The 11,436-nt window shown below is 42.3% G+C and overlaps 1 protein-coding gene across 5 annotated transcripts in view; it reads left to right on the top strand.

Moving 5' to 3' along the window:
- The first annotated feature begins 942 nt into the window (after positions 1 to 942).
- Positions 943 to 11,436, top strand: part of LOC112241878 (mediator of RNA polymerase II transcription subunit 13-like) — a 127,449-nt gene continuing 116,955 nt past the window's right edge. For 3 of the 5 annotated variants that reach the window (XM_042302345.1, XM_042302346.1, XM_042302344.1), the window contains exon 1: positions 943 to 2,552. In XM_042302345.1, coding sequence (XP_042158279.1) covers positions 2,481 to 2,552 — 72 coding nt within the window. In that variant the 5' untranslated portion in view covers positions 943 to 2,480. The remainder of the gene's footprint in view (positions 2,553 to 11,436) is intronic. The other 2 variants (XM_042302348.1, XM_042302347.1) reach the window with 1 other exon arrangement.

Raw genomic sequence — 11,436 nt, 5'->3', positions numbered from 1 at the left:
GTCCACCACCTAAAGGACATCAATCCAACTTGACAAGCATTGGAGTCAACATGGCCCAGTATCCCTGTGGAACGCTTTCGCCACCTTGTAGAGTCCATGCCCCGATGAATTGAGGCTTCTCTGAGGGCAAAAAAAGGAAAGATGACCAGGTGTAGTGACACTTGCTGTGACACTCTCATGGATGTCATTGATTATGACATCCCCTGGCCCTGGGGTCACTGTAGATATGACTGGTTACATTATGTAATAATCATAATGCAACAAGCTATTACCATTTAACAATGAAGGAAATGCAACTGTGATGTAATAATAACATGTGTAGGCCTGGTAATAATTCCATTGATACATTTACTTCACCAGTTATTTATGTATTTTATTTAACCTTTATTTAACTCGGCAAGTCCGTTAATAGCAAATTCCTATTTACAATGATGGCCTACCAAAAGGCAAATAGGCCTCCTGCGTGGACGGGGCCTGGGATTAAAATAAATAAATACAACATAAATATAGGACAAAAGACACATCACAACATGAGAGACACAACCCTACATAAAGAGAGAACTAAGACAACAACATAACAAGGCAGAAACACATGACAACACAGTTATATTGTTTTATATTGTTCGGTGTAACAATGTAACAATGTAACACTCTGGTCAATAGCCTACACTGTAACAGTTAGGGAGATGATGTGTGATGTGCTTCGATGACAGCTGATTGTTAGTGAAAGCCACTGGCGCCTCTAGCGTCGCATCAAAGCCTGTATCAAAGATTCTAAACAGTGCTGTAATCCCTTGCTTTGATCACGTGAGGACTGTACTTGGCCAAATGGGAAAGCGAGTCTCTCGTAAACTGCCGGCCGCCATTACATTGCTATGCGTGGTGGGCTGGCAGATAGTGCACGACGCTGCTAGCGGCTGTTCGCGTAAGCACTCAGCACGCTCACATACACACACAGAGTGAGCCACACATATTTATACATAGCCTCCTCACATACGCTTTCATACGAATATTACAGAAAAGACACTGACTGAGACATAAACAATGCCTAGAAAGGGATTCGTTGCTTCTGAATTCCTTGATGAGAAACATCGCATATAATCGACGTTTTAATTGATTAATTTTAATCAATCATAAATCTTGCCTTATGAGGGAACACGTTTTTAAAAAAGGTATGTTTTTTAAATGGAGATAACGAGACTGGACTCCTGACCAGCGTGAAACATTTATTTGATCATCATAACGTCAGATAAGGATTGTCACCATTGCTGGATTATCAACGTTTTCTTGGATACATTATTGCATCAACTGTTATTTCAAGCTAAACAAATATTTTAAGGTCTACAGTTAATTGTTGGGAGACTGGGAGGACATTTCGTAATGATATAAAACAGAAAGGAAGGAAGGATCTTTTTTTTAACCTCGGTCTGCTGCTGCCGTTTCCCTGCTGTTGGACGGAGCATACTTTTTTTTTTTCCGATGAAGAATACGAAAACATTTAAAATTGACACATTTAATAGCCTTTTTGGTTGCGAGACCATCAACTCTCTTGCGGTCCACCTTGGATTACCCGACGAAAGAGCAAGCTTTATTTTTTAGCCTCGCTTGTCTGCAGTCTGACGTTATTTGCAAAGTGAAACAAGGATGAAACATTCCTGTTCACAGTTGCCTGTTGTATGTGGTAGGCTACATTGTGAGGGGAACGGTGGTGTTAAGAAAGAAAGCTATTAATAGCTCATGCAATTCTCGAAAACTATCACAACTGGTGCATCAGCTTGCCTTGTGGGGGCTGACGGAATCGAATTCAGATTTCTTGCATGCAATTTGCAACAGACTGGTCTTCGACACCTAAACGGTCCATTTAGTAGTGTTTAATCAGTGGATAATACACGCGTAATAAACTACAGCGTTTTTCTATAAGAAGTTTTCGGACTAACCACGCATTTTGATGGATTTTTGCGCTCAGGAAGAAAATAATAGCTCTACTTCGCATGGATTACACTATTATTTAATCATTAAAGTATCATCGGAAAGACTGGCATGGACACGGGTGGACATTTCTCTCCATGGATTAAGACACGGATACATTTTAGCTTAGCCTACATGCTTTCTGCGTTTGAAAATGATCAGGTTTGGATCGCCTGAGCTGGACAGTAACAATGTTCTGATCTACGAACACACTTGGATGTACAAAAACAAACCATTCGTTTTGGCAGGCTATACAATCAAAGGGGGTTATTGATATATTTAGAATCCTTTCTTTGAGTACACCCTCTGTTCAGCCGGGTTATTTTTTTTATGACAGTTGACAAAATATTTGGGCTACTTAAGGTTAGCCATTGATCTGTTAGACAATTACCCGTGTTTTGGCGGTGGTGTGGCATACTTGTAAGGGAACCGATTTGCCACCACTGCTCGGTCTTGTTACCGATCAAGGATTTCGACATGCCCAGTACTGACGACCCGAACGGCGGACGATTATGACTACGGCAGCGAATTGGGTGGCTAACGGGGCAAGCCTTGAAGACTGCCACTCCAACCTCTTCTCTCTGGTACAGTAAAACAAATAATGGGTACACATAAAGACACACGAACGAGGCGTGATACGGTAGTAGGCACGCTTAGATCTGCACTCGCGGTACAAAGGTGAACCAATTGTCGGTGCTGTTATTAGCCAATCATTAACTCGAGCTACTGGGCCGGGAAAACGACCATATTTTATCACTAAACGTGTTATGATAATAGATACTACTTTAGAGGCGTTAACACCACATTGTTTTGTAGCCTGTTCAAATATATGCAGCCTCATAAATAGTAATATTGTCAGTTTATTATTCATGTTACACTAATTTGTAGGTCAATAATTTATTTTAAATTATCCAAATTATGTCAGGCAGCATAGTTATGTGACATTGTGACATTGTGTAAAGACACATTGAACTAGCAGACATAGGCCTACTTCAAAATCAAGACAGACCGAAATAATGAAGAATAAGCTTTTTAAGGTGTATACTCACATTTGGAACACTTTCCCCTAACTTCACTTCTCAACAACTGATTTGGAAAGAGCCTTTCCACTGTAACCTCTCACTCATTTTTTGAGTTGGAGGGAAAATGCGAGGCATATCTTGATGTTCAGCAAATAATTGTATAATTGTATCGATGCATAGGCTACTGCTCAAACACAACAGAGCATTCAACAGTAGCAGGTGATGACACAGAAGGACAATTTGTATATCTGGATTAATGTGAAACGAGAGGCATCCAAACACAAGTTATTAAACCCTTAACCCCCTGCTCAAAGTGGAGGTGAAGTCATGTGTTCGGTACTAGAAGGGAAACATGAGCATGTCTGTCAGACAGTAGCATCTCTCAAGTTGACAACAGAATGTCCACTTTCAAAGTCATTATTGGTAGAATATATGCAACTTTTTGCTCGGATCACCAAACAAACCTCTCATCTTACATGCATTAGCGGAATTCACAAGTTTTCTGTTATTGCATTGAAGCTATTCCAATCCTCCATATCCCCAACTTTCCTCAACATTGTTTTTCACTGAGGGAGACCTTGCACTTACTGAGTTAACTTTATACATTTTTTATTTAACGTTTATTTAACTAGGCAAGTCAGTTAAGGACAAATTCTTATTTACAATGACGGGCTAGGAACAGTGGGTTAACTGCCTTGTTCAGGGGCAGAACGACAGATTTTTTTTACCCTGTCAACTCTGAGATTCAGTCTAGCAACCTTTTGGTTACTGGCCCAATGCTCTAACCACTAGGCTACCTGCTGCCCCATGCACTAAAGGCATGTGGATTGGATTGAGTTTGGGCATGGGGTCTGGAGCCACAACAACAATAGGGTTCTTGGGGGCGTTTTAGATTATGATGCTGGTAGTCATGTTCAACTATAGCTGCAGTATGCCTCTGACACGGCACTGTTTCAGTCAAGCTCTCAGTGTGGTTTGTGAGGGTTTGTGGCAGCAGGTGAGCCATTCCACCAATTCAGCCAGCGAGTGTTGGTGGAGAGGAGGGAAACCTTTGCGGGAGTTTTATCCCATGCCGCGCAAATTCAGAAAAGCCCTCCTGATTGATTTACTGCTCTCTGTTGGTATACATTAATTTAATCCGATCAAATCTCAGTGCTTTTAGTGTAGTCAACAGAGCTCCTCTGTCAGGCTCTCTCTCTCAGCGCAGCTGTGGAAACAGAGTAAAACAGTGATTATGTTTTCGTCAACTTTCTACGCACTGTGTTTTCCCTCCAAAAGACTCCCCCCTCCATTATCATGCTGTGCAGAGGGCTGGCAAGGCTACATGCCCGCTCTATCTGTGTAAACAGCTTTAGAAAGGTGAGGGAGAAGAGCTACGTCTGCTTGTTGTGCCGTTAGTCACTGTGATGACTGTTAGATAGTCAGAGTCAGATGAACACTAATGACAAACCAACCAGTGGCTTGTTAAGGAGGGAGAGAGATGGGGAGATCACTCACTCCAGAGTGTTAAGGTCAAATAGAAAAGCTGCAATTTTAGAGTTATCTTTTCATATGCTATTGCTATTATATTACTACCAGTACTTATATTATGGCTATTGTGTACAATCGTATTTGTCACTTGTCTGATTGTGTTTACATGGGTGACAATTTTCTTTATATAAGTCATGGTTAAATATTTTCACACCTCGGTCTCAGGGTGCTTTACAAGTGAAAGCCTTTTTCTGACAGTCTGTTGAGCAGAATTCCATTGTGCAGTAACCTTGTCCGAATGATTTACTACGTTATCACGTCAATAAAACAAAATAAGTATAGTACTAGGCAGCATGTCTTTATTAAAAACAGATTACTGTCAACCTTTTTCGATTGCACTGTGAGACATTTCACATTGACATTTGAGTCATTTAGCAGACACTCTTCTCCAGAGTGACTTACAGGAGCTATTGTGTTTAGGTGCCTTGCTCAATGGCACATAGACAGACTTTTCACCTAGTTGGTTTGGGATTCAAACAAGCAAACTTTCGGCCCAACCGCTAGACACATCTCTTTCACATTCATCTCAGCATCATGAATAGCTGGTAGGACAGAAAAAACGGATATCTCAGAGAAGAAATGAACCGGGAAGCTAGGAGCATAGGAAAGAGGGATGAAGACAGAAGTTAAGCAGTCTTGTTTGAAGCAGAAGAATGTGTCTCTTTCTATTGCTGGGAGAGAAAAAAAGTGGTTTGAGAGTGAGAGAGTGAGCGGAGCATGGGGAATCTGTTTTCCTTTTAGGAAAGTATTATGTTTGATGTGCTTTTCCTGAGCACTAGCCTCAGCCCATTTGAGAGAAAGAAAGAGAGAGAAAGAGAGAGAGAGAGCATGGCCGTAACTCTGTAGGCTGGGCAGGTTCTTTACAATGACTCATGCCCGAGTCACTGCTGAAATATGAAACGCAAGGAGCACACAGCCTATGATGCAGGGAGCATCAGCGTGTGCACACACATTCCTCCTAACACACACACAGGGGGAAGCAAACACAGAGACAAGCTTGCAAAAACACACAAAAACATATCATATTATACTCGTAAAAATATTCACAAACACACTAGGACATACACACAGGGACATGTACGCGTGTACAAACAGGTTGGATTCTCTTGCTTTAATTAAAAGAGTTCTCCTGTCCCCCAGACAGGGCTGCGGGGAGTGAAACACTGGTAATTAAGTGTCGTCAAGTGGAGTTATAATGTGATCAGCTAAGAGGTGCTCATTAGACAAACTGTATTCCAATAGAGCTCCATGCATGTATAATGATAACCAACCGCGAAAGATCGAGAGAGAGGGGAGTAAAATAAGAAATGGGCTGTGTAATACAATTGAACAGGAGGGCCCACTATATTTAGATAACTTAGTGTGCCTGCTCAGAAGGAGCTATATTAGTGGCCAGTATTCAAATGTTGAAGGATTACTACTACATGCCTAACCGGGACCTTGTCCTTTAATGACTAAAAGAGTATCCAGCCAGGGTTTCTGGGACGCCAACTCTAGATCTCTAGTCCAATGCCCTGTGGTCTTTCTCCATCTGGCCAGCTATAGCCCTATCTCTCAGGGCTCTAGTAGCCAAAACACAACCTCCTCCAGCCCTCTTTGACTGGTCTCCCTGCTAGCGTAGTGACAGTTAGTGCAGGTCTCACCTGGAGAGGCTGTTTGGGGAGCTGGCTAATCTCCCTCTGTCACTGCATGGGGACCCCTGTCAACGCAACAGGGCTCAACTCAGTAGGGGTTAGTCCCTCTATATCATCCTTCGGGGATAACATCCTTAGCTAAACACAGACCCACTTACCCCCCACCCTACCCACACACACACACACACACACACACACACACACACACACACACACACACACACACACACACACACACACACACACACACCTTGGGCCCAATAAATTACTCCACTACAAATCGATCTATTAACGAGCCTTGTCGCTTCCCAAGGGGGCGAGGCACAATGATTGAGGGAGGGGAGGGCAGATAAAGATGCCTCTCTTCGCTACCAATCCCCTGATATAAATCCTGGGTGGTGAGCCATGGATCTTGTCTGAGCAGGACCTGTCTCGGCCCTGCCAGAGAGGTGAAGTACGGATAAAAGAGAAGGGACAGGGAGCCACCCTGGTCCTGAAGTGGGACAGGGATGGGGACAGAGGTGGGGACAGCATGAGATGGGGTAGGGGGGAGATATTTTGGAGCACTGTGGCTTGAGTGTGAAATATGTAAGTCCTGCAGTGCCAGCTGTGTGCTATTCTTAGCCCTCTGGTGTTCCTGCATTCAGGGCGACAGAGGGGAGAGTGGGAAAGGGGAATTGGCAGGAATGAGCTGTAGAGAGGCCGCTGCCGTGGCTGCTACTGAGGATGTCTAGCATTGTGACTCTCCTCATTCAGGGCTGCCGTCTTTATCTCCATTACAGGGACTCCAACTGTTCCAGTGACACGTTGAGTTTTTCCCTCACACTCTTTTTCACACAACTTAATATAATTTCACCACTCGGTTTTTCCACCACAACGCTGACTTTTGTAAATATGTTATCATGATTTCCATAATGCGATTTCTCATATGTAAATTTGACACTGTGTTTTAAAGCTTCCTTTGGAGATAAACACGCTGTGATTGTGAGAGGATTAGGTGTCTTCCAGAGATGCTCCGGAGACGTCATACAGACGTTGTGGTCTTTGTTACTGCAGCACTGAAAATCCCTTTGTAATTACCATAATTGACCCAACGATCTTGATAGCGAGAGCTTTTCCTTGTAAAGGAGCTATCTCTCTCAGCTGGTATGTGTTCTTTTCGTCTGACAGCTTAACCGATATAGTAGTTGGCTGAGGTTCAATAACAGTTATACTCAAGTTAAAGGCTGGTTTAAAGCAAAAGTGTCTGGAATAGAATGGCTATTCTAAATACTTGTTGTTGTGCGTTGGTGAATTCTAATCAGCATGCGGTCATGTTTTATTGAGAAATTACCCCTCTCGTAAACAAACACTCTAGGTCCAGATTGTTGATTTGATAACCATTGCAGGGTATTGATTTGCACCATGCTGCTGCCACAAGTGTGCTCTCATCTTGAATTAGCCGACATCCGGCCTTTTCACATGGTAATGAACATTTGCACCGCTCGTCTCAGCCCTGGCCAACACTGGGGATGAGATTTCCAATATGATATGGAGACATGTTTTTGTCAATATACAGTAGTCAACCATGACTAATCATGCAGTGCATATTGAGCCCCAGATGTTGTGTTATGAACAAGACAAGCTGTTGTATCTGTAAGAGAAGCAGCCCTGAGGGAATAGGAGTGGTATTTTAAGGTCATGTTTGGCTGTGTTAAGATGTTGTGAGAGCCTGGAAGTCAAGGCAGTCAGTCAGTGCAGTCACTTCTCTGATTCATCTCTTTGAAGGGCTCTCCATGCTGCCACTCCCACTTGGTGTCAGGGTAAAGTTACTGCAGGGTTCTGTACTGCCAGAACTGCAGACAGAGGGAGGAGGGTTACTGCTGTCTGCTTCTGTTGTTCTAACTGAGATTGACTTTACTTAGAATAATGAAGCATGTCAAGTTGAATGCATGGACATAGGACTTGTTTTTGTTCTGAAGTCATTACAATTTAATTCACTTTTAATTACGTAGGCTACGTCCAATTATTTATATCATATGTCAGACTTTTATTTGCATTTGTCCAATTAAATAGCTTTACACATTTCTGCTGCCCCCTGCTAGTGCTCAGTAAAGTAAGTACATCTGCATAATGTAAAATTGTTCATAACAAACGCACAGTCATAAGCTTCAGACTAATCTAGTGGTTGGATATGAATGTGTTGCTTCTGGTAAGTCAGGGGCTTTCCTGACATGCATTATATGCTGGATATAGTAATTATTTAAATTTTAATCAGAGTCTGTGAATTCCAGGTGCATGGTAGCAGACAATGGAGGTGTTACTGGAGAGGGAGGAGGGGATGGGAGAGATGGAGAATTACATCCCTTTGTAAGAAAAGACCCCTAAACTGCTTGAAATGTTATCTTTCCGCCGTAACCCTGGAGACAGAATCTCGAAAATTGAATAAGTTGCTGAAGTCTTACAGATGTTGTATGTTGCCTAGCAACTGTTTTACTTCCCTCTTTTTTTCCTGGTGTATTTCTTCGGGTCTGTCACAGTTAATTAAGTTGCACTGGAGACACACGGCTGGTAATGGAGGGACTGGTTTATTTATTTGTCCATTAATAATACACGTTAAGCAGGGCCACTGTTTTAGGTTGGTCCTCCATTTAAGAGAAAACCCAACAGCATGACTCCATGTCTTTGTTTGCCATTGGAGTGGGATCTTGTCAGCGTTGTCTGTCACAACAAACAACAAACACCAAACACATGTCTTCATTGGTCTGCCCCCTTGTCATGTCCCGCCCCCTCCCATTGCATCAGGTGAGAGGTTCATTTTAGCTCTCTGCAGTTTGAGCCACAGCTGATTGGCAGGCGCAGGCGCGTCCATCACTCTGCCCCGGGGAGGGTTGCAGCTCTAATTAGGTGACTTGGCTTGCCTGCCTCCCAGGGCCGATTCCTACAACAGACACACGATCAAGACGCCCCTTCCTTTGTAGGGCCTTGTAAAGGTGCCGGCAGAGGGCAGAATAAAATCACCTGTTTAGTTCTGAGAGCCCTAGAGGCCATTTTCTGCACCTGTTTTTGTGTTTTTGTGTCCCTCTCTTGTCCCCTCTGCTATGCTGTTATGTGCAGAGGTCCCTGTGCACTGTAAAATGCCAGAGGGGGGAAAAGCAGGCAGTAATATGAGTTCATTTGATTTCAATTGCTAACTGAAGAAGGGGGATCTAGCCTGTTCTGATTTCTCGAAGGCTCTCAGCATTTCCAGAGCCATCCACCATGCCTCATATGGAAAAGAGATTCTTTCTGGTTTTCATGGTAGTTACATTTTTCAACACTGGGCTACTGTGAAACAGGCTGGTTTCAAGGGTTGAGGTAATTTCAGTTTCCAATTCAAATCAGTTCAGGAGCTGAGCAATAATACAAATAAAAAATATATGTGAAATCTATTTATGACTTGAATTTCAGAAGAGTTTTGGAATTTGAGCTAAATGGATTTGACTCGTTTGCTGTAGAGGATTTTGGGATGATACGTGAGTCATGTCTCCAGTACCGTCTTTTGAATAAACCCCAAATATTGGCAGCATGTCAAGTGTCTTCAGATATTTGACGGGCTGTAAATGCCACCCTGACAGAAAGTGTTTCACAGAAGCTGTGATCGGTAAAGCTGCTGATATAAGCTGTCTCTCAATTGCCTAAAGTGCTCTCCTCTGTCCAACTCTATTGCTCTTACGTTGCTACAAGAATCCCAGAGTGGCACCTCTGTTCCACTCTTTCATCTTTCAGCATGAGATGCTTTAATACCAGGTTCCCATCTTCTAACTGGTGAGGAGACCCACCTGTTCAAGTGACCCACATTCGTAAAGACTAAAAGGCTTTGATAGTAAGTGAGTTTTTAGAAAGTCAAGCTGTTTGCTAAGCTGAACTTAACATTCAGATGGAAGAGATAGCATGGGGTGTTGATAGTAAGTCAGAGTGTACAGTGACGTCCTCTGGGCTCCTTGAGAACTCCAGGTTACTCTGTGCTTTATGTTTCTGTCACTGATTACAAAATAAAATGATTTATTTTTAATTGTTCTATGGGGTAGATCAGGTTTAATATTGCAGCTAGATTGCTACAATCTATCAATTCCATCAATGCAATTGTCTTCATCATTTTCAATCCCCCAATATATTTTTTTGTAAATATAATGTTGAAGTTGGAAGTTTACATACACTTAGGTTGGAATCATTAAAACTCGTTTTTCAACCTCCACAAATTTCTTGTTGACAAACTATAGTTTTGGCAAGTCTGTTAGGACATCTACTTTGTGCATGACACAAGTAATTTTCCCAACAATTGTTTACAGACAGACTATTTAACTTATAATTCACTGTATCACAATTCCAGTGGGTCAGAAGTTTACATACACTAAGTTGACTGTGCCTTTAAACAGCTTGGAAAATTTCAGAAAATTATGTCATGGCTTTAGCTTCTGATAGGCTAATTGACCTCATTTGAGTCAATTGAAGGTGTACCTGTGGATGTATTTCAAGGCCTACCTTCAAACCCAGTGCCTCTTTGCTTGACATCATGGGAAAATCAAAAGAAATCAGCCAAGACTTCAGCATAATAATTGTACACCTCCGTAAGTCTGGTTCATCCTTGGGAGCAATTTCCAAATGCCTGAAGTGACCATGTTGTTCTGTACAAACAATAGTACGCAAGTATAAACACCATGGGACCACGCAGCCGTCATACCGCTCAGGAAGGAGACACGTTCTGTCTCCAAGAGATGAACATACTTTGGTGCAAAAAGTGCAAATCAATCCCAGATTGACCTTGTGAAGGACCTTGTGAAGATGCTGGAGGAAACAGGTACAAAAGTATCTATATCCACAGTAAAACGAGTCCTATATCGACATAACCTGAAAGGCCGCTCAGCAAGGAAGAAGCCACTGCTCCAAAACCGCCATAAAAAAAGCCAGACTATGGTTTGTTAAGTTAAAGTTAAAGCTTGGTCGCAAATGGGTCTTCCAAATGGACAATGACCCCAAGCATACTTCCAAAGTTAGTTAGTATGAAAATAGCTCCATTTTATCAGATGACAACAGAAGGGCAACTCTATTTGGCTGGCAGCCACACGTAAATGAGCTTAAAATGAAGAAGCAAGGTCTTTTTTTTGCTAAAGTGATGCATGGCATCATATTTTTAATGTTTAGGCCTATCATAGAAAGAATGTAGCCAGCTATATTTCTTAATGTTCTGCTTTAATATTGCATTTCACCGTAGTACTGGAGAAAAGAAGCTACATATCAGTTGGAGTGCTGTCTGCTGATTG

Source organism: Oncorhynchus tshawytscha, linkage group LG20, assembly GCF_018296145.1.
Source record: "Oncorhynchus tshawytscha isolate Ot180627B linkage group LG20, Otsh_v2.0, whole genome shotgun sequence".
In the NCBI taxonomy this organism is placed as follows: Eukaryota; Metazoa; Chordata; class Actinopteri; order Salmoniformes; family Salmonidae; genus Oncorhynchus; species Oncorhynchus tshawytscha.
The sequence above is the reverse complement of the archived record's forward strand: the minus strand, read 5'-3'. Positions and strand labels throughout refer to the sequence as shown.